The 26,882-nt window shown below is 47.7% G+C and overlaps 1 protein-coding gene across 5 annotated transcripts in view; it reads left to right on the top strand.

Annotated features, from left to right (window-relative positions):
* Nucleotides 1-26,882, top strand: part of B4GALT1 (beta-1,4-galactosyltransferase 1) — an 87,585-nt gene that overhangs the window by 31,000 nt on the left and 29,703 nt on the right. For 2 of the 5 annotated variants that reach the window (XM_032753895.2, XM_032753893.2), the window contains exon 2: nucleotides 1,559-1,794. In XM_032753895.2, coding sequence (XP_032609786.1) covers nucleotides 1,559-1,794 — 236 coding nt within the window. Of the gene's footprint in view, nucleotides 1-1,558; nucleotides 1,795-7,997; nucleotides 8,861-16,335; nucleotides 16,524-20,959; nucleotides 21,083-23,195; nucleotides 23,301-23,498; nucleotides 26,417-26,882 lie in introns of those variants that run through there. The other 3 variants (XM_032138778.3, XM_058431323.1, XM_032753894.2) reach the window with 3 other exon arrangements.

Genomic DNA, 26,882 nt, shown 5'->3' on the forward strand with positions numbered 1-26,882 from the left:
AGGAACCAGGCCCACAGCTTTTTTTCTCAGGCTGTTCAATTCAGAAGGGCGAGTAATTCCTGGAGTAGGGGGTGCTTGGAGAGCCACGCATTATTGATAAACAGGGCAGGCTGAAGCCTGCTCACTGGCCCTGGGTGGGTTCTCACCAGCATGTTTCAGATTTTGATCTGTGCTTATGGTTGGTGTTCCTACCTGTTCTCTAGGTTCCTTCCTTTGTTCTTGTGACGCATTTGCTTCACAGGTGAAGCTGGTTACACTAGAGTAACAGTTCCCAAAGTGTGTTCCCTGGAAAAATGGTTCTGTAGCCAAATAAGCTTGGGAAATGGTGGGTTAAATATAACGAAGGGGGTTTTTCGACTGCACAACTTCTCAGAGCCTTTGGTGTGTGTCGTGACTTTGCAGAAGCAAGATTTAATATGCAGCATTCCCGTTCTTATTTGACCACGAGACATGTTTTTCCATTAAGCATCTTGCTGGGTCTGATGTTTTCTGGAACCCGTTTTGAGGCGGTCTGGTCTGCAGAGAGTATGGGGAGCCTGGGTTCAAGTCTTGGCTCTTGACTCTCAGCAGAGCCTTGATTCCCTGTGTTGCCTGGACTGCACCACGTATACCACATACCCAGTATGTGACCTTTTCCTCATCCCTCTTCCCACCTGCCGTTACCTCACAATCCACAATCTGCACCTCATCCATTTTTCTTCTGAGGCAAGCACTCTCTTACCAACTTACTTCTCTCATCTGCATCCATGTTCTTCTAGGCCAGAAACTTGGGAGTCATCCCTCCCTCTGTTACTTCTTCTTCCTCTTTGGTACTTTATCCCCTCTGTTACTAAGCATTCTTCTGTGTTTCCAGCTATTTCTTTTATTTTCCCTCAGTCTCTTTTGGGGTTTCTTTGCCTCCATCCCTCCCAGACCTTGGTTCACCTTCCATTGAGTCCCTTCCTGGGACGTGGTCACTCATGCCACTCCTGCTACCTTCCACTTCGAAGCTAACTCCCTCCACACTGACGTCCCCAAAGTGCATGTGCACACATGCGCGCGCGCGCGCGCGCACACACACACACACACACACACACACACACACATATATACACACACACATCCTTCCCCAGTTAGGCTAGAATCAGAGAGATAATGTCAGCCATTTGTCCAAGGCCACGCAGCTGGGAGGTGGCAGAGCTGTCTCAACCTCAGGGGTTTCGAGAAATTGCCTTCTCATCCATGATCACTGATTTCTACAACAGCCTATCAGGAAGTCTGGGTAGAAATTATTTCCATTTTACAGTGGAGTCTGAGCGGGGAGGGTCCTGGGCAGGCGAGTGCTTCACAGAGTGACCAACCATCTAGGTTTGTCCCACACTGAAGGGGGTTTCTGGGGATGGTTGGTTGCCCTAATGCTGGATGTGGTGCCTGATTCTGGGCAGGAGGGCCCTCTCTGTGGCCACGTTGCCTACCGGGAGGAGACATTTCCTCTGCAGCTGCAGCCTGGCCATCTGATGCAGCCTGTGGAGTGCGAGTCCTGTGGCCTGCTAACTTCTGCCTCCCTCCACCTCTCTAGTGGGCCCCATGCTGATTGAGTTTAACACGCCTGTGGACCTGGAGCTCGTGGCGAAGCAGAACCCAAATGTGAAGATGGGCGGCCGCTACGCCCCCAGGGACTGCGTCTCTCCTCACAAGGTGGCCATCATCATTCCATTCCGCAACCGGCAGGAGCACCTCAAGTACTGGCTATATTATTTGCACCCAGTCCTGCAGCGCCAGCAGCTGGACTATGGCATCTATGTTATCAACCAGGTGAGGCCTGGGAAGGTGGAATGAGAGAGGGTGTGTGTGCGTGCAGATGTGTATCAGATGTGTGTGAAATGAGGGCAGGGGAAAGGGAGTGATTTCACAGACATCTGGCACTTACAGCGAGGAGCCAGCCTCCCAGCCACCACCAGTGCAGATGAGCTAAACGCCAAACAGTGTGCTTGCCTATTGCTGTCAACTCTATAGCCAAGGGAAATGCTGGAGTGTTTTCGTTGTTCTGTTTTTGTTTTCTGGAAGTAGCCTTCCAGCAAAATTGGGAAAAAAGACAACCCTAATTATTCCAAAGTACACACTGATTATTCTCTGGCTTTGTGTAGCTGTGTATTTTCCTTTTAAAAATAAAACCACCATTTAGATGTCAGACTTTTAGGTAACTTCAAAGTTTATCCAGTCAGAGTGTGTCTCCTGGGGCACCTGGAGACAGTGCCCTTAATTCAGGTCGCATGCCTGCATGCCAGCCCCTGGTGAAATATCTGGAGAAGTCTGATTCGTGGGCCATCTGAGAGTTATGTGGACTGGGCCGAGTCTGAGAAAAAGTTTCTCACTGCTCATCTGATCCATATGTGTTGGGCTTTAGCCCTGCTTAGGAAAGTAATGCTAAGGATAGGTCAACTTTCATCACCATGGCATGGAGAATCAGATTGATCTAAGAGGCATCTTTATTGAAATAAATTTTTCAGTTTATTTGAGGAGCATTATTTTCCCAAGAGTATAACTTTGATATTTCAAGATTACCCCTAACACTTAAATTCATGTCTTTAGACTGTAACCTCCTAGGTGCAATGACACATCTAACTTATCTAGGCACCCAATTTCATTGAAATTCATTTGAAGAGTCTGAGTATGCCCATTTCTACAAGGCCCAATGTCCATTTCATTTCGAGATAAACTCTGCTTTAGGTAGGAGGATTGTTGGCAGTTTACAGCTTCCATCAAAGTCAAGGGACTCTGTGCACCTTCCCTGGGACCCCAGGGGAAGCACTTGAGGACTACTGTGGCATTGTGCTGCATCACTTGCTGCAGGGAGATTCTGAAGAAGTGTAAGGTCTCAGTCCTGCCCTGTCCCGAAGCCTCCAACCCACTTCTGGCAAGTGGGACCCTCCCAGGGAACAATTTGTTAACAGACCCAAATATCCGCTGATTGGATGGTGGCTGCCAAATGCTTTGGAAGCTCAGAGGAAGGAGAGAGAGCAATGGCTTGGAAGAAACAGGATATAAACTAGGTTCTAAAGTCTGCAGGGAGATGGGCTTCTCAGCTGGGGCCAGTGAGCAGGGACCTCAAGGCAGAAAGGAGCCTTGCATGTTCCTGGAAATTGAGATGTCCACTGGGGTAGGAAAGCACCAGAAGCCCTGGGGCCAGGTGTCAGAGCTAAGCCTGTGAGGCAGGAGAGAGCAGAACAAGCCCTGTTACAAGGAAACTGAAGCAAGAGAGCAGGTGGTGGGCAAACCCCTTGAGGCTGTTTGAATTCTTTGGCCAAGTGAGGTACAGACCAGGGCCCTATGAACACCTGCAGGCAAGACAGCCACGCAGTTGTGGGTCACCTTGGAAGAATATTGGAGAATGCAAGAGAGAACAGGTAAATGTCTTGCAAAGTGCAGGTCACTTTAACCCAACAAGTATTCGTTTAAGAAAAGCTCTGTGATTGAGAAACATTTGTCTGATGCCAGTTAGCACATACCAATGATGGCAAGATTCAGGAGCCTGTTATTAAAGCAGTGGCAGCGAGTACCTGGAAGAGGCGGCCACCATCACCAGGAGCCAGCAGGGATGACTAATAACAAGCCGTGCCAGCTGCATCTCGTTTCTCCCTTGACAGTTGCTATGCCAGTAGATGAGGGATGTACTGTGGATACAATGCTGTCATATCTTATTCAGCAGGCATCTGACAGCATCCCACAAATCTGCCTGAGTAGAAGACAGGCAGCTGTGGTCTGGGTGCCATATAGGTAGATTAAAATATATATTTGGGCCTAGGCGCAGTGGCTCATGCCTGTAATCCCAGCACTTTGGGAGGCCAAGGCAGGCGGATCACTTGAAGTCAGGAGTTCAATACCAGCCTGGCCAACATGGCGAAACCTCGTCTCTACTAAAAATACAAAAATTAGCTGGACATAGTGGTGGGCGGCTGTAATCCCAGCTACTCAGGAGGCTGAGGCAGGAGAATCTCTTGAACCCAGGAGGCAGAGGTTGCAGTGAGCCGAGATCATGCCACTGCACTCCAGCCTGGGCAACAGAGTGAGACTCCGTCTCAAAAAAATAAAATAAATAAATAAATAAAATATATACTTGGGTAAAGAGTGTAAAAGAGAGTTAGTGATGATGCTGAATTTTTGAACTGAGGTGGCTCATTTCAAGGAAGACTGGAGGGTGGGATGCTACATCTAGATATGTTGCAGTTTAGGTGAATGTGAGACTTCCCTGTTTTGAAGTCAAATATTGGACCAGTAAAATCTAGCCACCAGCTTAAATTCCTATGATACAATTTACACACTCCCCAGGCTCAACACAGTAGATTTCTGAATGTCCTCTGCCAGCTACATGCTCCTGCCCACCTGAATCCGAGTAGACAGAACAACTAACCAAGCCAGCTCAGACTGGTGGCACAGCTGTGCTGGCTAACACTGGGCACCACCTAAGAGAGTGCTCCTCTAAAAGTGTGCTTCCCCAAATGGAGCCAAATACGCTTGAGGAATGCTGGGTTGAACCATGTAAAGCAGGTCTCATTCCCGCAGAGCCTTTGGTACCCCGGTGTACATTGTAACCCCAGAAGTGTTTCCTGAGCTTGCCTGATGAGAGAACTTTTCCAAGAACCATCTCAAGTGATAAGTGTTTTGTAAGTCACACTTTGGGGAAAGCGGGCCTAAGTTAGCATCTCCTCCCAACTGCCTCCGTGCTTTCCCTGGAACACTAGGAACTGCCCATCCTCCCTCCCTCCCTCCTCTTCCCACTTCACAACTTAGCATCAGGAATACTTTAGTTTTGGTTTTTCAAACATATATACCTCCTTTTTTCTTATCTTGTCAACATCATCTTTTTTTTTCTTTGCTTTTCCTCATACTTTTTTTTCTCTTCATCCTTTCCTTCTCCTCCAAGGGTTAACTTTCCACCTTAGGAGAATCTTTTCCTCTTTTTCTCCCACTTCCCCAGCTACTCTCTTATCATCTGCTCCAATCTCACCCTAATTGATCTTTTTGGGAAAATATGGTCAGAGTCCAGATAACTAAGTTGAGAAATGCTTAAACTCTGCCATATCTTCCCAGTAAAGAATATTACCTAATAAATAATAAAATGGTAATGGGAAACCTGAATCCTGAAAAAATAGAGGTGAAAGGAGAAGCATTTGGAGCACATCCTGTCTACAAATTAGGAACTGCCTGCGTTATCTGTTTTATGGTTATATTCTAGAAGAAGAAGAAAGGGATTTTGTAGCACCTGGTTTTGACCTTTCTGCACTGTTTGTTGAGCAAATAAACCTTATGGGCTGTTAGCCCTCTTTATAGCCTCTCAGCTTCTCCCTGGCCCAGACACCCTGCTGTCATTTTGACTCTTCATTCACACACACACATACACATGCGCACACATGCACACACACACATATACCATTTAAGATTAGACAGAAATAATGCTCAAAATAGGAGTGGCTTCTGAGACATTTAGTCCAAGGGTTCCCAAACAGGCTTTTCAGTATCAGATTTCTTTCTGCCCCATTGAAATGCTACACAACCTTCTGCTTATAGCAGGTCACAAGGGTTTCATTCTACTTGAAGTAGGGGCCGTGTCCCATTTCCACTTCCTTAGCTTCCCATTCAGTCTCTGCTAGGATTTGCCTAGACCCCTGAGGCCAGACAATGTAGAAACTTCTGCTCCATGTCACAGGTGAGGAAACAGGCTCAGAGAGGGACAGGCTCCGAAAGTCACATAGACAACAGCAGGGCTGCGACTTAAACCCTGGCGTCTGACTCCAGGTTTAGTGCCTTTTCAGGGCATCAGTGATGCTCCTCATGGCCAGGGTGCCCCCAGTGTTGCTCACAGTCTAGTATCCAGGGCTGAGAGTGTGCTGTGTGCTCAGACTGCCTGGGTTCAGTCCTGGCACTGCCACTTTCCAGTCAGTGACCTCAGGCAGGTTACTTAAGCTCTGCAGGCCTCAGTTTCCTCCTTGGTGGGGAGGGCTGTGAGGCGTCCTTCTCATGGTAAACCTTCAGTAAATACCAGCCATTACTGGGATGGTCCACTCCTGCCTCTGCGCTCTCCATTCATCCTGCCTGTTTCCTCTGTCTGCTTCCTCTGCCTGCTTCTGTGGTGGTGAATTCTTCATGGCTCCCACCGCCTCCTGCTGCACCCCCACTCAGGGCCTGCATCAGGACCCTTCCTCTTATTGGTTTGGACTCCTTGGAGTCAGAGGGTAATGGATAGTGGAGTGAGCCAGGTGGCAGAATCTCAGAGGCCATCCCGGGCCTGTAAGCCTCTTCAGAGTAGGGCCACGTATCAAGCTGCACACACAGGAGTGAACTTTCACAAGTTGTTATGACTCATACTCTGTCTGTAGTAAGCTGTTAACCACTCCCATTTGGCTTATGCCTCTGTAATTACTGTACTAACTTATATCTTAAAATAAGGATATTGAAGGAATGAGCCGGGAGAGGCTTTCCTGGTTGAGATACAGAAGAACAAGAGTTGCTCTTTTTCCTTAAGGTCTCTCCTCCCACCCCTGACCTTAGCTCACCAGCATGGGAGAATACTATTTGGCTCCTTGTACTCTGAGACGTGGATGCCAAGATGTAGCATTCCCACTTCAACGGCAGCAAGAAAAGAAGCAGCAGAAGGAGAAGATATCATAGCAAACAGGGATGCATGCTGTATTTCCTAATACTCGAACCCAGAAACGAGACTTCACTCAAGGTGAAGGGAGGGCAGGTCACCACCTGGTAGCACTAGCCCTAAATTAAGGAATGCAGAATGTTTGTGGGATTGCCTGTCATAAAAATTACGAAATGAGTAAGGAATGCAGGCACAACTGGCCAGGTGGGTTTGTCACAACCATGGCAGCCCTTTGCCCCACAGCCAATACACAGAACTGGTCTCTCCAATTCCGATTGCATATCTTCTGGCACCTCTGTTCCTCTCCCTCAGCTGCCCAGGATTTTTCTGGTTCTGACCATGTTACTTCCTCTTTAAAACCTGTTAACATTTCACGACTGCCCACAGGCAAGGGTCTAAAGGGTCGGAAGGCCCAAGCTTAGCATCTGAGACCCTGACCTACCTCCAGCCACTTCCTCCTCCTCTCTACTTCACTGGACTCCCCATCTCCACCCAGACACCTCTGTTCTCCCCTCTGTGTGCCTTTGCTTATGCTGTCCCCTCTGTTCCTAGTGTGTCTCTGGCTATCTTTTAAGCTTCCCTCCCCAACCTCATTAGTTCTGTGGAGCCCCTGGAATAGAGCTGACTTCTCCCTCCCTGCAGCTCTCAGGCTGCTCAGAACTTTCTGGAAAGGGATGATTATCTGAGTTCCAGCCTCACCCCAGCCCCCGGACTCCCAGTCCCTCATGTCTGCCCCCCTTCTTTCTCTCTGACCACACAGCTGGTGCATAGTCAGTACAGATGCAGTCAGTGAGTGGAGCACGGGGCTTCTCCCTGGGATTCCTGCCCCTTTGTTTATCCCTAGTCTCAGGACTCCCTACTCCTGGTCTTCTGCCTAGATCTGTGCCTCTTGGAAGTGAAGCCTCCGTTCTCAGTGGGGCCAGGTCATGACCCTTGGGAACTTACAGGACCCCTCCCTTAGGCCTCTCCCCGAAGCTTCCGGCTCAATGCTGACCAGAGCACAGGCTGCCTGTGACAGTCCTTGGGGTGACCTCCCTTATCAGGTAAAAATGCAGAAAACCTATTAATACCTTAGCCTTGTGATTGTTAATGGTCACAAAACTCTTTTAGGGTCCTTTGGACTCAGCACCTTTATGGTCTCACTTTGAATTTTGACCCTCCCACCTCCCCCCCACCCCCCAGAGTGAGGCAGATGGTCTTCTGATTGTTCCTGCGGAGGGAAGCCTCCAAAGGTAAGCACATGATGGCCGGGAAGCAGAGCTGGAGCCTGCCTGAAAGGCTGTGGAGAAATGGAGGGAGGGCTGCCCTGAGGACTCTGTCTGGCTTTGAAGTTTTCTCCTGTTTCCTTTTCTTCTGTGCACTGTTTTAGGATGATGGGGTGATAGTTCCAGGCTGGTTGAGGATGGATTTGGAGACAGTCCTTTGTACCCTCAGTGAGCAAGAGCATCTGTCACCCTACCTCAGCAGTTGTCTCTGTCACTGGTCCAAGCAGCTGGTTCCTACACAAGGTCAAGATCAACTGGGGAGAAGCAGACTCCTGGGTCTATCCCATTAGTGAGGACAGCTGCCTGGGCTTATGGCCCCATTGGTTTGGTTTCTGTCTTGATCATCTCTACCATCCCCCCATCCCTGCCTTCCATTTTCTACCTCAGCTGTCAGTGCGCAGATTGATGTGTGTGAGAACGGAGCTCGGGAGGACTGGGGTAGGGCTGGTCCTGTCCTATAGCTTCCCCTTCCTTCGGGCACTTGGACCCTTTGGAGCCTGCCAGGGTGGGGAGTGGGAGTGGGAAGGCCAGGGAGGGTCTCTGCGCCATCACTGTTTGAGTGTTGCCCCTTTGCAGTGTGCCCCACCTAGTCTGTGTGTCTCTCTGTTCTCCTGGGGACTCGATTTGCTGGTGAATTGCTTCCATGGACATTGTTCTGGGAAACGCCATTTTTTCTGCTCACTTATGACTCTGTGACAAGGAATGACAGCTTATTAGGAATTTGTTTTTGCATTGGAAAAGTGGTCATCAGAATGGGCCCCTTTTCCCTTGCAGCTTTGACATTTGCCTCTCTTTTCCTTACCTCTCTCCCTTGCATCCACCCTTTTCTCTTTTTCTTCTTTTTTGTTTTCCTTCTAGCAGGGGCCTTTTGCCTTTACTTGTTAATCCTGTTTGTAGCAGAGCAAGTGGAAGGAGGAGTTCCTCTCTGATCTGCTTCTTATTCTCCACCTACCTTCTCTTCTGTACTCTCCGCCTCCTAGAGAGAGAGAGAGAGAGGAATGCCGACCTAACTACCGCTGCCACTGCTGCTGCCACCACCGCTGCCACCACCTCCCTGGTAATGTTCACATGTCCTCAAATCAACCCAGAGCCAGGGCCCTGCTGGTCAGGGGGAGGCTATGTAAATAATCCCATGAGTGTGCCATCCTCAGGCCCTGGGGTCTCCTAGGCAAGACCAGGGCCTCTGTGGGCTCTCGGAAATGCTGAGGTTGCTGGAAGCCAGCCCATCGTACAGGGTCTGAGAGTTTAACTTCTTTTAAATTAAACCACAGTTGAGCTCATGCTGTGTGTGTATAAACTTTTGTATCCTGCTTTTTCCTTAAATTCTTTATCATCAGCATCTAACCATGTTATTTCATAGTCTGCATCATCATCACTTTCCATACCTTCATAGTAGTTGATCGTAGAATTCCATCATGATTAACTTGTCTTTTCTCTCTTAGAAGTCCTTTAGATAATGTCCAATTTTCCGTGAGTGTAAATAATACCATAATGAACATCTTGGAGTCTGAAGTTTATTCTATGTTGGTTTGTTCCACATTTAGGATCATTTTCCCAGGCTAGATTTTCAGATGTGGGATTATGGGTTCAGATATGGTTTACACATTTTTATAGTTCTTAATACAGATGGCCAAATTGCTTTCTGAAAGAGAAGCTTTTCTTAAGTATTTTTCTCCAACTTGTATCTTAAACATCCTGAATGTGCTTAGCACCACTGTCTTGATGTATCTGTGGAAAGCCACGTCTCCACTTTTCAGTGTGTCGGGCCCTGGGAGAGGCAGGCATCCTGTGCTGGCTCCTTGGAGCTGGATTTAAAATTGTCTTCTCTGGCTGGGCGTGGTGGCTCACACCTGTAATCCCAGTACTTTGGGAGGCTGAGGTGGGCGGATCACTAGGTCAGCAGATCAAGACCATCCTGGCTAACACAGTGAAACCCCGTCTCTACTAAAAATACAAAAAATTAGCTGGGTGTGGTGGCGGGCACTTGAAAAGTCCCAGCTACTCGGGAGGCTGAGGCAGGAGAATGGCATGAACCCGGGAGGCGGAGCTTGCAGTGAGCTGAGATGCGCCACTGCACTCCAGCCTGGGTGACAGAGCGAGACTCCGTTTTAAAAACAAAACAAAACAAAACAAAACAACAGAAAAAACAAAACTGTCTCTTCTGTGCTCACTTCACCCAGAATCCCTGTTGGGCTCTTCAAGGAGCTTAGTTCTCTCTGAAAGCAACTTTATAGCCTCAGTCCAGTCTGTGTTCCTGTGTGGCAGGGGTCAAGGGTATGCTCACTCTTGAGAGTGGTGACTTTGGTTGACCAAGAACCACTCCCATAGCCTGGTCCCTAACCCTTGAAGGCCCATCTCTCTCACTCACTGGGGTGAAGAGTTTAAATCTCAGATCCAAGTTTTGTTGAGAGCTCTGAGCTACCATATTGTTATGGTTAACAACTAGAGCCCAGCTGGGCGTGGTGGCATGTGCTGACAGTCCCAGCTTCTCAAGAGGCTGAGGTGAGAAGATTGCTGGAGCCCAGGAGCTCAAGGCCAGGCTAGGCAACATGGCGAGACCCTGTCTCCCCTGCAAAAAAACAACAACAACAAAAGCAAAACTAGAGCCCGACTGCTGTGAACTCATGGCTGAGTAGATATTATTAGCCCTCCACAAACTCAGCATTTGTATAATCCCAGGCTCTTTCCAGTAATTCTCTGGGGATCACCTCCCAGCCTGTCCACTGTGTTCCAGGATCCACACTTAGGCCTATAGGAATGCCCAGTCAGAGCTGCTGCTGCCGCTGATCTGTTACTGTTTCATGCAACCCACTCGGCTTAGTTCCTTCCTCTTACTGTCTCAGTGGGCACAGAAAAGCATACAGAGGGTGTTTCAGCAAACATTGCCACTGGCTGCAGACCTGCCCCCGGATCTGTCGTGTTGAGAGCTTAGTGCTGCGTTCTTGCGTGGTGGGGAGGGGTGTGGCTCTGTGATGAGCCAGGGCATGTGTATGGGGGCAACAGTGTCTCTCTTATCACGTAGAAATTCTGACTCATTGCGGGTCTTGGCTTTGGGTTGATGGTTCCAGCCATGTTGCTGCTGTGTCTTTTGGTGCAGGAGCGGCTGGGCACAGTTGTTCCTTAAGCCATTATGGATAAGGGATGTGTCTGCTGATATACACACATGGACCTGACATCCAAGGAAGCCAGGGTGATTGGACAGAACAGTTCTTCCAGAAACTGTTGGGACTTGGACAAGAGTGGCCCGTGGCTTTCTGTAGTTGGTCATCTGTCCCCTGTTGCAATCAGGGGAAGGCCACGCTTGCCTTCCTTAACCACAGTTAGGATTTTCTTGGGGATTAGACCAGATTCTAGCACCTGTCCTGAACCTCTTGCCCCGCCCCTACAAAGGCTGCCTCCAAGTGTAGTGCACATACACAGGAAGCAGGTGAGGCGTGGAAGTGGAAGTGGAGCCCCTGCCTTTAGCCCTTGGGGGAGGCACTGTCTGCTTACCCACAGTTGTTGCCTCATAGGAATCATACAACAGCTTCCTAACTGGTCTCCTTGCCTTCAGTTGGATTGGGGCACAAATCCCTCCTTGACATACAAACCATGGTTTAAGGCTCCCTGTGGCCTAAATAAAGATAAAGCTTAAATATCTTAACAAGCACCTAACCCTTCTCCCCAGCCTCTGTGATTTGGCTCATCTCTGCCTTCATGTTTCATTCTGGCTTCACTCATTCGGAATTTCTTGTAGTTCCTTGACTGGTCTCTTTTCCTTACCACCTTTACAAACGCTCTCACCATGCATGCTTTCCTCTGCTCCTACAGATGCCTTCTCTCTCAGCACCACCTCCAGAGTCTATGTCTGGTCGATTCTGTCTGCTGTCTCCAGTCCCCGTCCTGTAGCAGTCTCTGCCCAATCATTTGGGGATTTTGTATGTTTTCTGGCCTTTCTTTAGGGGGCCTGTCTTCTCCCTCTAAAAGCAGGCAGTTGACCTAGAAGGAAGGGATAACTGTAACTCTTGTCTACCAACATAAGATTAGGCCCACCCTTTAAAAGCTGGGTCTTTGAAAGGGACACCTGCACCCAGCATGCTGGCTTCTCTTCACCAAGCGTGACTTCCTACGCATTTCACAGGCTTCCAGAGGTCCCCCTGACTCTCTTCTGCTGTGAGAAACTCTAATCATGTAAGCCACAGGCTAATTCCCTTGAGCCTTAAATGTTTTTAGTAATTTCCCCTTCATCAGAGAAGCAGGATTTGGGAGGAATTTTGAAGCAAACACTACAGAAGGCAGAGTCTCCAGGTAGCATATCTAAGAGACATTTGGAATGGTCTGACTGTTCAAGATGGATGGGAAAGCCTCTTTCTGTAATGATAGTAGCCAACATTTGCTGTCAGGCAGTGGGGCCCCATTTTTGAGGTGGGGTCTCTGTCACCCAGGCTGGAGTGTGGTGGTGCTGTCATGGCTCACTGCAACCTCAGCCTCCCCGGGCTCGGTCTTCTTAATTCTGGAAAACCCAGCTTTTAAAGGGTGGACCTAATCTTATGTTGGTAGACAATGTTGTCTCATTCAATACAATGCACATGCTCTCCCCATAACACAAAAGAGGAAACTGAGGCATGGAGGTGTGATGTGCCCCAGGTCACATAGCTAATAAGTAAAGAAGCCAGCATTCCTGGGATTAAAAATGCATGTGTCTGTCACCGTGGTGTATTTGGTGCTTGATCGATGTTTACTTGAGCAAATGGAGTGGCAGAAGCACCGGATGAGTGTGCTCAGTGAGGAGGGCAGGAGTGAAGCTGGGCATCTTCCCACCTCTTGTGAGTGGTGGGGCTTGGTGAGCTTGCCAGGGCCTGTCTTTGTTATCGAAGAAGGTATGTGCCCCAGTGTTACAGCATTTCACCCAAAGAAGCCTAGAAAATGCTTGACTTTTCTGTCATTCTGGGGGAGGACACTTTTCTCCTCCACCATTCTGCTGGCCTGGTGTTCCCACGGCCCTGATAGGTGATAGCACCTGCTAAAGTGCACCATGCCCTTCCGTCTCACTGCATCCCACAGATGAGGCCAGGCTGGGATGAGGGAGAAAGGGAGGGATATATAGTTCAGGTTATTTTGGAAAACTGCCTGACCAGTTTTAAGTCTGGGCCGGACACTGGGGCATCTCACCGCGTTGAAAGGGCCGTGGCACCCCCTGCAGTGAAAGGGGCTGGAACCAGCTCTGCTTCTTGGGCTTCTCCTCCAGGGTGCCATTGCTTATGGGCCTTGGCTCTAGAGGTGCTCATTCATGGTTCCAAAGTTCCAATTCCTGGGAGAGGAAAAATGCTTAGTTCAGTCTCAGTTAGGCCTCTGCTTAGATCAGACAGCCAAGGCCAGTAGGCCCAGTCCTATGGTAGAGACATGGCCTCAAAGAGCCCTCTGCCCCAGTTGTTGGGGAGTGTACCAAGAGAAGGGAGCATTGTCCTGGGCTGGGCAGCCCTGGGGGTCTAGTGCACAGACGTAGAAAGGCTCTGTTGGTATACCTCCCTTTGCTTGTTGGAAAGTGCTCCATGGGGCTGAATTGTGTTTGACAGTGTAAGTCTGGGTTGGGGTGAGGGTGATTACAAGATTGTCAAGATGATTAAATGAAATGCCATTTGAAACACTTATCCATGCCTTGTGTACGGTATCCCCACCAGTGAATATTCACACTATATTATAATCCAACGACATCATAATTTTCATATGCAATTTTTAAACTTTGAACTTTTTTTTTGTTTTTGAGACAGTGTCTCACTCTGTTGCCCAGGCTGGAGTGCAGTGGCGCAATCTCGGCTCACTGCAACCTCCACCTCCAGGCTTCAAGTGATTCTCCTGCCTCAGCCTCCTGAGTAGCTGGGATTCCAGGCACCCGCCACCACGCCCAGCTGATTTTTGTATTTTTAGTAGAGACGGGGTTTCGCCATGTTGGCCAGGCTGGTCTTAAACTCCTGACCTGAGGTGATCCACCACCTTGGTCTTCCAAAGTGCTGGGATTACATACGTGAGCCACTGTGCCTGGCAATTTTTTTTATTTTTAGTAGAGATGGTGTTTCACCATGTTGGCCAGGCTGGTCTCGAACTCCTGACCTCAAGTGATCTGCCCGCCTCGGCCTCCCTAAGTGCTGGGATTACAGGCGTGAGCCACCACGCCCAGCCTAAACTTTGAATTTCTTTGAACCCGTGACTTACACAGAATTAGCTGAACGAAGAATTCCAAATCAACTCAGCCTGTGGGACAGCCAAAAAACACAGTGTGCCTTTGGGCTCCTTCACTCACCACGCGGGGTTAGAAAACTTTGTCAAGGACTTTAAAAAAGGAGCTCTTGTGTGTAAAATGTTTCCTTGATTCTCTTCCTGGTGCCTCTCTTTCTCTAAGTGGTTTGCTTCCCCGAGTTCCCCACCTGAGGCTGGGTGGCTGTGGCACATCTGTGCATTCTGTACCCACACAGGCAGTCTTTTGGAGTGCCAGTTTCCAGGTCTTGGTTTTATTTTGTTTTGTTGTTGTTGTTGTTGTTGTTGTTGTTGTTTTTGAGATGGGGGTCTCACTCTGCTGCCCAGGCTGGAGTGCAGTGGTGCCGTCATGGCTCCCTGCAACCTCAACCTCCCTGGGATCAGGTGAGCCTCCTACCTCAGCCTCCAGAGTACTAGGGACTACGGGTGTGCACCAGCATGCCTGGCTAATTTTTGTAATTTTTTGTAGAGGCAGAGTCTCACCATGTTGCTCAGGCTGGTCTCGAGCTCCTAGACTCAATTGATCTGCCCACCTTGGCCTCCCAAGTGTTAGGATTACAGGTGTGAGCCACCACGCCCAGCCCAGGTCATCTTTTGAGGGCATGGAGAGAAGACTTTGAGCATCCCACTTTTGAGATTGTGTACCAGTCCCAAGCCCCTATGACACACTTTTTCCCCAAAGTAGAGGGCTCTGATTGTGTTGATCCCAAGAGAGATGGGAAAGAGCATTGAATGAGGATTCCAAAGTATTGGGCCTTAGTTCGTTTCCTCATGTTGGTGTTGTGAGGATTCCGGTTAGGATGACAGCATGTGTGCAGGCGGCTTTGTGAACTGCTGAGAGTGAGGCGTGGTAATGTCAGTGCTAGGTCTGTCCTTACTAACCTGGGGCCATGGGAATTGATAAGACCAGATTCCCAACTCTACCCCACAATGTGATCCCTGTGGTGACCCCTCACAGGGTTCTTTGGTTGAGCTTCCCAGAAGGGATTACCATCTGCCATTGTATGTTGAACCCCATTCATTCATTCATTCATTCAGCCAACCAGCAACTATTTATTGAGCTCTTATTGTGTGAGAAGCAGTATTCAAGGAACTGGGTGAATGAAAAAACAAAATATTCTAACCTTCATTGAGCTTACATTCTTACTGAAAGAAAACAAATAAAACATACATGTAATCCCAGCACTTTGGGAGGCTGAGGCAGGCAGATCACTTGCCATCAGGAATTTGAAACCAGCCTGGCCAACGTGAAACCCCATCTCTACTGAAAATTAAAAAAAAAAAAAAAAAAGCCAGGCATGGTGGCACGTGCCTGTAATCCCAGCTACTCGGGAGGCTAAGGCAGGAGAATTGCTTGAATCCTGGAGGCGGAGGTTGCAGTGAGCCAAGATCATACCATTATATTCCAGCCTCAGTGACAAAGCAAGACTCCATCTCAAAAATAAAAAATAAAAATAAAAATATGCAGTCCCTTTGCACCAGCACACTTGGTGCCTGGGGACCTCGTGGTTGGCACCCTGAAGCAGGTGTCCTTCTTCTGTCCTGCGCACCTTGCTTCTATCCTGGTGTGTATGGCATGGCTTCCTACCCTCCATGGTGAGCACTGTGAGAGCAGAGGTTGAGTTGGGTTTGCTGTATTTCTCAGGTGCCTAGGTTTGTGCTTGACAGGTAGATGGAAGGCACACAATGTGGTCATCAAACCTCAGTCAACCATATAAGGAAGGTAGAAGTGAAAAGTCCCATAGGTACCCAACTAATGTCACCAGTTTCCTGGATACCTTTCCTGGAGTTTATTTATAGTGTGTATAAATAAATGATGTACGTGTTTAAATGCCTTTTTCACCTTTCCTTTTAGAGCTGCCTCTTTTTAACAGTTCCACTCCATTGTATGGATGTACTATGATTTATTGAACGAGTTCCCTACTGATTCTGTTTTTTGCAGTCTTTTGTTATGATGAACATTCCACAGTGACAATGCTGTTCATAGTCATTCACACACATGCAAGTCCTTCTGCAGAATATATTCCTAGAGGGGAGTTGCTGACTCAGAGGTTTTGGTACTCTGTGTTGATTGTAGAGTGAGGGCAGAAAAGTGAGGCCCAAGAGTTTCCTAGTGACCATGTATAGTGGACAAGTCACCAGTCCCTGTGAGTGTTTGGCCCAAAGGCTTTAAGGCATTTGATATCACTGTTTTTGTTTCTGCACCAGGCGGGAGACACTATGTTCAATCGTGCTAAGCTCCTCAATGTTGGCTTTCAAGAAGCCTTGAAGGACTATGACTACACCTGCTTTGTGTTTAGTGATGTGGACCTCATTCCAATGAATGACCATAATGCGTACAGGTGTTTTTCACAGCCACGGCACATTTCCGTTGCAATGGATAAGTTTGGATTCAGGTAAGAGATACTCAGTCGGAGTCTGTGGTAAACATGTTTCTCTCTCACGTGTTGACTAGGAAATGCAGTCCTGGCAGCCCAGGAGTGCCTCTTTAAGCTCTGGAGCAGAATGCCTCCTCTGAGAAATGGGTGCTTTGTATTAGTTGAGATGGAAAGAAGAGACCAGAAATGCCTGTAGTCTTTGCACATCCAGACAAGAACAAATTTTCTCTCTTTTTTTTTTTTGAGACAGGGTCTGGCTCTGTCACCCCAGGCTGGAATGCAGTGGCATGATCTTGGCTCACTGCAACCTCTGCCCCCCGGGTTCAAGCCATCCTGTCACCTCAGCCTCCCGAGTAGCTGGAACTACAAACACTTGCCACCATGCCCAGCTAATTTTTGTATATTTTGTAGAGATGGGGTTTTGCTATATTGCCCAGTCTGGTCTCGAACTCCTGAGCTCAAGCAATCCATCTGCCTTGGCCTCTCGAAGTGCTGGATTATAGGCATGTGGCACCATGCCTGGCCTAAGAACAGTTTTTAGCATTTGGGAGGGACTCTCATCTTTAAGCTCCAAATGATACTGTATTTTCTTGCTTTTTTCTTTCTCTTGCCCCACAAGTTTTGGAAAGTAAATTGGAATAGTTTTTCCCCACTGAATTATTTAGCTTGTATACCTCAGCAGATGTTCCTTGGCCTGTTTTGTTTTGTTTTTGAGACAGGGTCTTGCTCTGTCACCCAGGCTGGAGTGCAGTGACACAATCATGGCTCACTGCAGCCTTGACTGCCTGGGTTCAATCCATCCTGCAGCCTCAGCCTCCTGAGTAGCTGGGACTACAGGCATGAGCCAGCATGTCCCGCTAATTTTTTATTTTTAGTGGAGATGAGGTCTGGCTATGTTGCCCAAGCTGGGCTTGAACTCTTGGACTCAAGTGATCTTCCCACCTCAGCCTTCCAAAGCGTTGGGATTACAGGTGTGAACGACTGCTCCCGCCCTTGGCCCTATAAGAAGGAACGTGATTCTGTTTTCCAGCAGGGCACAAACTTCTGCTTAAATACAAAGCCCAAATTTTTCCACCAAAATGCCCCTAGTGAAGAGGCCAGCCCAGATGCCCAACTAGGGTATTATCCAAAGCATATTGTCATTGGTGGAAAATGGCCTTGTAGTCCATTGTTTTGTCTTAAAAATAAATATATAAATAAACTTGTATATTGTTTCCTAATTCCGTGTTTATATTAACATAAAAGTGTTTTAAATTACCTGTCAGTGGCCAGGCGCAGTGGCTCACACCTGTAATCCCAGCACTTTGGGAGGCTGAGGCAGGCAGATCACCTGAGGTCAGGAGTTCGAGACCAGCCTGGCCAGCATGGTGAAACCCTGTCTCTATTAAAAATACAAAAAATTAGCCGGGCGTGGTGGCGGGCTGAGGCAGGAGAATGGCGTGAACCCGGGAGGCGGAGCTTGCAGTGAGCCGAGATTGCGCCACTGCACTCCAGCCTGGGCGACAGAGCGAGACTCCGTCTCAAAAAAAAAAAAAAAAAATTAGCCAGGTGTGGTGGCAGGTGCCTGTAATCCCAGCTACTTGGGAAGCTGAGGCAGGAGAATTGCTTGAACCTGGGAGGCAGAGGTTGCAGTGAGTTGAGATCGTGCCATTGAACTCCAACCTGGGCAACAGAGCAAGACTCTGTCTCAGAGAAAAAAAAAAAAAAAAAAAAACCTATCAGTTGAATAACAAAACCCTTTCCTTCCTTGCTTTAAGTGAATTTGAAGATCCAGGAGCTGTGCTGCAGGTACCCTCTATGTTGGGTACCCCTGGTTTACGCTGACTAGTACAATGTGGTTGGCTCATGTAGACAGCAGACCCTTTATTTTAGATACAACTTTTTTTCTTTTCCTTTTATTTTTTTTTTTGAGACAGAGTCTTGCTTGTCACCCAGGCCGGAGTGCAGTGGCGTGATCATGGCTCACTATAGCCTTAAACTCCCTGGCTCAAGTGATCCTCTCACTTCAGCTTTCCTAGTAGCTGAGACCACAGGTGTGGGCCAGCACCCCTGGCTGATTAAAAAAAAAAAAATTTTTTTAGAGATGTCTCACTATGTTACCCAGGCTGGTCTTGCACTCCTGGGGGCTCAAGCAATCCTCCTGCTTTGACCTCCCAAAGTGCTGGGATGACAGGCATGAACTACTGCACCTGCTGAGATGCAACAGCTTTCTGTCAGACTCATTTTATTCTCATCATTTCTTCCTGTCCTCCTTTGCTGGGAGCATGAGAGCTGTGATGGGAATATAGGAATGTATGAAGTCCTTCTCCCAGATCAAAGATCCTAACTTCTTGTCTTAAAGGGAGGAAAATTTGAATGTAACCTTACTTTTAGACTCTTCAGAAATCCTTCTATACCCTTCCATCCCCGCTTTCACCCTTCCTCCCTCTCCGTGTGTGTATCTTCTTCTCTTGAAACACACAGGTTTATACCCTGACCCCTCTTGATTCCTCCCTTGAAGCACAGTGGTGAACAAGGAAGGGGCCCGTGATGCCCTAATTCTTTGCCACAGCACCGTGTTTGTTTCACAAGGAGCCTGGCAGGTTTGGGCTTGGGGCAGATAGGGAAGAGAAAGCAGCAGAGACAGCAAAACCAAATCATGTCAGCTTGGCATGTACTTCCCCCTGAAATAGCTAAGAATCCGTTTCTGTAAAAGCACTGATTATCAAAAAATCTTATTGGCCTGGCCACCTTTGGTTCAAACCCTCACATTAATAATGTGGACAGTAGTATGAGGTGTGCCAAAGGTGGATGACTTGGCACCTAAGTGATGACACCTCATTACGAATAGGTTCATTAAAGCAGACCCCCTGGGGACCTTTGCTTGAGGATCCTTGCAGTCAGAATTCCTGAATATATTTGAAAATAATAATTGCATCTTTATTTTCATATGTTATGTATGGTTTGGCTGACTTCCCCCTCAAAGTCTGAGTTAGAGTTTTCCTTCATTTATGTGATGGGTTTGGTCTTTTTGGATTCCAGAAAGAGCTGGGTGTGGTTTGGAGCCGCACTCAGAGTCACACAAAACCACAGCCTTTAGAGAACCCACAGGAAGGCTTTGGGGCATGTCCTGATTCTTGACATTTCTCATCAGTGCTGACTTTGTATCCCTTAGGAGTTCACAATTCATAACCACTGAAATATTAAAATACAAAAAGTTTTGGAAGGATGAGAGCCCAGATGCTCTACTACTTGAAAATATGTTAAAACATAAGTTCATCATTATACATTTTGCTAAATCAGGATAAAGTCTGAAGTTTCAAAGAAGTTTTATTTTAGCAAACTTCCAGAAACTCTGCCTCAACTGTTAGGGTCACTGTTCTAGTCAGTATGCCTTTGGAAGCATGAAAGCTAGATTGGTCGATAGGATGGGTGTGGAAGGGGGGTCATGACTGGGTGGGTACAGAGAGGCTCTAAAACAATCTCAGATTCCAGGAGCTCCTGGATAAGGACTTCATGTGCAGGAACAGAGCACAGAGGAAGCAGATTCCTGAGCCACTCAAGAAGAACTGGGCTTAGGCCTTCTCTTGTCACTGACTGGCTTTCTACATAACCACAAAAACAGCGCTGTGTTGTGGAAAGAGGAAGATCATACTTTTTGGTATCTGTGTCTAAGGTCATCTGAGCCCTGATACAAAAGCAAAACAGACAAAACCCTCGTAACTGCTCCCTCCCACCCCACCCACCATCAAAAAAGCTCTAGAGAGGCTGGACATGGTGGCTCTTGCCTGTGATCCCAGCACTTTGGGAGGCTAAGGTGGGTGGATCACCTGAGGTCAGGAGTTCGAGACCAGCCTGACCAATATGGTGAAACCCCATCTGTACTAAAAATACAAAAATTAGCCAGGCGTGGTGGTGCACACCTGTAGTCCCAGCTAGTTGGGAGGCTGAGACAGGAGAATTGCTTGAAAACCTGGGAGGCGGAAGTTGCAGTGAGCCGAGATCACGCCATTGTACTCCAGCCTGGGCTACAGAGCGAGACTCCCTTTCAAAAAAAAAAAAAAAAGACCCAGCTTGATGTCTCACAACTATAATCCCAGCACTTTGGGAGGCCGAGGCAGGTGGATCACGAGGTTAAGAGATCAAGACCATCCTGACCAACATGGTGAAACTCTGTCTCTACTAAAAATTAGCTGGGCGTGGTGGCAGGCACCTGTAGTCCCAGCTCCTCAGGAGGCTGAGGCAGGAGAATCGCTTGAACCCGGGAGATGGAAGTTGCAGTGAGCCTAGATCGTGCCCCTGCACTCCAGCCTGGCAACAGAGCAAGACTCCGTCTCAAAAAAAAATAAAAATAAAAACTCTAGAGAAGCAAAAAGAATAACTTTAAAAGTGTTTATGTTCTCAGCAAGTTTTATTTTGGGGATGTCAGAACTTAACTAACCACTGCTCCTTCTGTGTGTATGTTTTTCCTCCAGCCTACCTTATGTTCAGTATTTTGGAGGTGTCTCTGCTCTAAGTAAACAACAGTTTCTAACCATCAATGGATTTCCTAATAATTATTGGGGCTGGGGAGGAGAAGATGATGACATTTTTAACAGGTAATGGTCATAACTTAGATATCTTTCTCCTCTGTCAACCTTCACTTCCAGTTTTTTAACCAATGCTTGGCTGTTCCCCAAGGACTGACCCTCAGATGGGATGCACCCCTAGTCAGCCCACATTCTTAGGTGTGGCTTCCTACAGGTCCTGTAGGTGCTAAAAGGGATCTGTAGGAAAATGAGTTTCTGAGATTTTTGTATCGGCCTGGAAAAATGTCAAATGGGAACCAAGTGACGGGCAAGTTTACTTTGACTTGCTGCATGCTGTTTTGTACTCAAGGAGTAAACCAATGTCCTTTGTAAAAATCCCTCATTTCATTATGGTCCCTTTCACTGTGAAACAAGTTTCCTTGAGCAGAATCCTAACTGTCTTCACAGAAGCTTTGTGTTACATTTTTATTTTGGAGTATTTTTCACATATACAAAAGAGATACTGTAGTATAATAAACCTTTGAGGACCTATCCAGCCCCAGCAACCATTATGGCATGGTCAGTTCTGTCCCATCCACATCCTGGGGCTCTTTTTAAGCTGGTAAATCTTTATGATGTGGCTTGTCATTTACAGTGGTAAAAAAACATCTATCAGTAGCATTTGAAAGAACATTCTGCTCAGTCCTCTGGCCGTAGAGGCTTCAACCCCACCAGCCACCGATGAGCACCTTCTCCCTCCAGGAGCCAGTCTGAACTCATTACTGAGTTTAATATCGGAATACAACCTGGTGCAGCCTTTCTGAATTGCAGTACCAGTTAACAGAAGGTGTCTGTCAGAGCAACACCCAAGTCATTCAAGTTACCATTGTGTGCAAATTTAACAGAGACCTGAGTCTTCAATATAAGCCTTGAAGAAAACTCCAGTTTTAGTATGTAGATGGGGTATCAAGTGTGTGCATATTGAACATCTGCTGCATGCAGAGCACTGTGCCAGGCAGGCCCAGGACACTGGAAACCTGGACATAGGGTCCAGACAGAAGCAAGCCTGCTTCCACAGAGGCACTCCTGGGCAGACACTCTGGGCCGATACGACAGTATGCAGGGCTGACAGGACACCACAGGTCTGAATGGTCACAACAGCTGCGGAGGGAGGGAGCATCCGCAGGCATCTAGTCCCATGCTAAGGCGGGGGCACTAGAGGGATGGGTGGTGTGTGGAGCAACTTTCTTGAAAGATAAAGGACCTAACACTTACTATGCACCATTTACCGTGTGCCAGGCAAGGCCAGGAATGTTTAAGTGGTCTGGGATCAGCCAGTTCTGCCTCTTAACTAACTTTGCTCTGTCCTGCTCTCCAGGCTTTCATTTTGGTCCTCATTCTTTTTCCTTGGACCAACACAGAATCCTCCACCCTGTTCTGGCTGCCTCTAGTCTTGTTCTCAGCCCTCCATTTGTTTTTTTCTGCCTTTTCCCACATGTTCTGAAGCCCTCCATTCTTATACTACTTTCCAGACAGTATAAAAGCTAAAAGCATTTTGGAAATACTGTATATTAGGCCCCTTTCAGATACTGGCAGCCGTTTGTGGGATGCTCTGAGAAGGCCTCTGTGACTTAGCCTTGCCGTTTTCAGCCCATCACCTGCCACGTCCTATCTCAGACCCTTGTCACCAGTCCCCAGGAGCTTAATGTTGCTCCCTGAGGGCACTAGGCTTGCTCTCACTTCCATGCCTTTGCCTGTGCCATCCTGGCTGCCCAAAATGCTCTGGCAGATACCTGTTCATCCTCAACTAGGCTCTGCCTAGGCTTGCTCCAGCAGAGGTTACAAACTCTGTGCTTCTTCCTCTGTGTCTCCAACCTCATCTTCCTCTTCTCACCTCCATCCTGCCCCTGAAGGCCCTACGTTTGAAGCATTCACACTGTATATCCTGTGGGGCAGACGCCCCCAGTGTCTGGCACATGATAGTCAGCACCACAAACTGCAGAACCAGTTGTAAAAGGACATGGAGTAGGAATGTGACTTTTAACCAGGGTCATGCTGGGATGAGTTCTGGCATGATGCTGGGTTGTGGGCTGAGTGAGAACAGCAAGGATGATGGTGGATGGAGCAACAGTCTTGCAGCCGGGGCTGTCAGGCCAAGTGTATGGCAGCTCTGTGATAATGAGTTTCCCTTTACTCTTTGCAGATTAGTTTTCAGAGGCATGTCTATATCTCGCCCAAATGCTGTGGTCGGGAGGTGTCGCATGATCCGCCACTCAAGAGACAAGAAAAATGAACCCAATCCTCAGAGGTGCATTGTTTGTTTATTCATACTCCTTCCCCCTTTAGGATGAGGTAGCCTGCAGGTCCGAGGCTCTGCAGAGGGCTCTGGGCCTAGAGGGAAATTGAGGTGGTCAGGTTACAGTGGAGAGGGAGGAGGAAGACCTGTAATGATTTCTTGTTAAGATTTTTGTTTTAAGACAATCTCCTTGTGCTCTTTTCCTTGTAGGTTTGACCGAATTGCGCACACAAAGGAGACAATGCTCTCTGATGGTTTGAACTCACTCACCTACCAGGTGCTGGATGTACAGAGATACCCATTGTATACCCAAATCACAGTGGACATCGGGACACCAAGCTAGCATTTTGGTACACGGATAAGAGACCTGAAATTAGCCAGGGACCTCTGCTGTGTGTCTCTGCCAATCTGCTGGGCTGGTCCCTCTCATTTTTACCAGTCTGAGTGACAGGTCCCCTTCGCTCATCATTCAGATGGCTTTCCAGATGACCAGGACGAGTGGGATATCTTGCCCCCAACTTGGCTCGGCATGTGACTTCTTAGCTCTGCAAGGTGTTTATGCCTTTGCGGGTTTCTTGATGTGTTCGCAGTGTCACCCCAGGGTCAGAACTGTACACATCCCAAAATTTGGTGGCCGTGGAACACATTCCTGGTGATAGAATTACTAAATTGTTGTGAAATAGGTTAGAATTTTTCTTTAAATTATGGTTTTCTTATTCGTGAAAATTTGGAGAGTGCTGCTAAAATTGGATTGGTGTGATCTTTTTGGTAGTTGTAATTTAACAGAAAAACACAAAATTTCAACCATTCTTAATGTTACGTCCTCCCCCCACCCCCTTCTTTCAGTGGTATGCAACTACTACAATCACTGTGCATATGTCTTTTCTTAGCAAAAGCATTTTAAAACTTGAGCCCTGGACCTTTTGTCCTACTAATGTGTGGATTCCAGGGCAACTCTAGCATCAGAGCAAAAGCCTTGGGTGTTCTCACATTCAGTGGCCTATCTCCAGATTGTCTGATTTCTGAATGTAAGGTTGTTGTTTTTTTTTTTTAAATAGTAGTTTGTAGTTTTTTAAAGAACAGATCGAGTTCTAATTATGATCTAGCTTGATTTTATGTTGATCCAAATTTGCATAGCTGTTTAATGTTAAGTCATGACAATTTATTTTTCTTGGCATGCTGTGTAAACTTGAATTTCCTATGTATTTTTATTGTGGTGTTTTAAATATGGGGAGGGGTATTGAGCATTTTTTAGGGAAAAAAATAAATACATGCTGTAGTGGCCACAAATAGGCCTATGATTTAGCTGGCAGGCCAGGTTTTCTCAAGAGCAAAATCACCCTCTGGCCCCTTGGCAGGTAAGGCCTCCCAGTCAGCATTATCCTGCCAGACCTCGGGGAGGATACCTGGGAGACAGAAGCCTCTGCACCTACTGTGCAGAACTCCCCACTTCCCCAACCCTCCCCAGGTGGGCAGGGCGGAGGGAGCCTCAGCCTCCTTAGACTGACCCCTCAGGCCCCTAGGCTAGGGGGTTGTAAATAACAGCAGTCAGGTTGTTCACCAGCCCTTTGCACCTCCCCGGGCAGAGGGAGCCTCTGTTCTGGTGCGGGCCGCCTCCCTCAGAGGGTCTGCTAGCCATACTCCCTGGCCCACCCTATGTTACCAGTTCTCCTTCTTCCTCCTTCCTCTTTTCCCCTGCCTTTCTCATTCCTTCCTTCCTCTCCCTTTTTGTTCCTTTGCCTCTTGCCTGTCCCCTAAAACTTGACTGTGGCACTCAGGGTCAAACAGACTATCCATTCCCCAGCATGAATGTGCCTTTTAATTAGTGATCTAGAAAGAAGTTCAGCCAAACCCACACCCCGACACCCTCCCAAGAACTTCGGTGCCTAAAGCCTCCTGTTCCACCTCAGGTTTTCCCACCCCAGTTGAGGCTCCCACCCACAGGTCTGTCTGTCACAAACCCACCTCTGTTGGGAGCTATTGAGCCGCCTGGGATGAGATGGCACAAGGCACTTCCTACCACTGAGCGCCTTTGGCAGGTCCAGCCTGGGCTCAGGTTCCGGGACTCAGCTGCCTAATCCCAGGGTTTAGCCTTGTGCTCGTGGCGGGCCCCAAACCACTGCCCTCCTGGGTACCAGCCCTCAGTGTGGAGGCTGAGCTGGTGCCTGGCCCCAGTCTTAGCTGTGCCTTTACTGCTTTGCGCATCTCAGATGCTAACTTGGTTCTTTTTCCAGAAGCCTTTGTATTGGTTAAAAATTATTTTCCATTGCAGAAGCAGCTGGACTATGCAAAAAGTATTTCTCTGTCAGTTGCCCACTCTATACCAAGGATATTATTAAAACTAGAAATGACTGCATTGAGAGGGAGTTTTGGGAAATAAAAAGAATGAAGGCCTCTCTTTCTGTCCGCAGATCCTGACTTTTCCAAAGTGCCTTTAAAGAAATCAGACAAATGCCCTGAGTGGTAACTTCTGTGTTATTTTACTCTTAAAACCAAACTCTACCTTTTCTTTTTTTTTTTTGTTACCTTCTCATTCATGTCAAGTATATGGTTCATTCTTAGAACCAAGGGAAATACTGCTCCCCCCATTTGCTGACGTAGTGCTCTCATGGGCTCACCTGGGCCCAAGGCACAGCCAGGGCACAGTTAGGCTTGGATATTTGCCTGGTCCGTGAGATGCCGCGGGTCCTGTTTCCTTACTGGGGATTCCAGGGCTGGGGGTTCAGGGAGCATTTCCTTCTTCTGAGAGTTATGACCATGAAGTTGTCATGTGCCATGCCCTTCTCTGTTTCTGTGTATCCTATTGCTGGTGACCCTGTGTGAACTGGCCTTTGGGAAAGATCGGAGAGGGCAGAGGTGGCACAGGAGGGTAGAGGAGATGCTGTGCTGGCCTTCAGCCCAGACAGGGTCTCCGCTGACTGCCAGGGGCGGGGGCTGTGCATAGCCAGGATGACAGCTGTCATGTCCCAGAAACCGTTGTGCTGTGTATTTTGATTTCCTGTGTATGCAAGTGTGTGTATTTACCATTGTGTAGGGGGCTGTGTCTGACCTTGGTGTTCAAAACAGAACTGTATTTTTGCCTTTAAAATTCAATAATATAACGTGAATAAATGACCCTATCTTTGTAACTGCAGGTGGTTTCTGTTTGCCAGGTGTAAGGGGTGTCATGGCTGTGGGATGGGGTGGGGACAGGGTCATTCCCTGGTCTGTGACCCACACAAATACACATGCCTCACTGGAATCAGACATTTCCCCATCTGAACTTCATTCTCTTATCTGTAAAATGGGAATAATAACACACAGGGACTTTTTTGAGGCTTAAAAGTAACGATATATCTAAAACAATGACTAATGCCTCACAAGTACTCACTACATAGTAGCTAGTGCCATTTCAAAGTAGAATTTTTTCCCCTAGCAGTTCTCGGGCCACATCCTGCTATTTTCAACAGATACCAGGATCGTTCAGATGTAGATCTCAGGGCCATTTGCACCAGGTGCTCACAGTGTAACTTGAAGGGAATTATCCAAAATGAGGTTTCTTGTCAGTCTCAGGAAATGTAACCATAAGCTCTAAAGGGTCTTAGTTGTTACCCA

Source organism: Hylobates moloch, unplaced genomic scaffold (genome assembly GCF_009828535.3).
Source record: "Hylobates moloch isolate HMO894 unplaced genomic scaffold, HMol_V3 SCAFFOLD_19, whole genome shotgun sequence".
NCBI lineage: Eukaryota > Metazoa > Chordata > Mammalia > Primates > Hylobatidae > Hylobates > Hylobates moloch.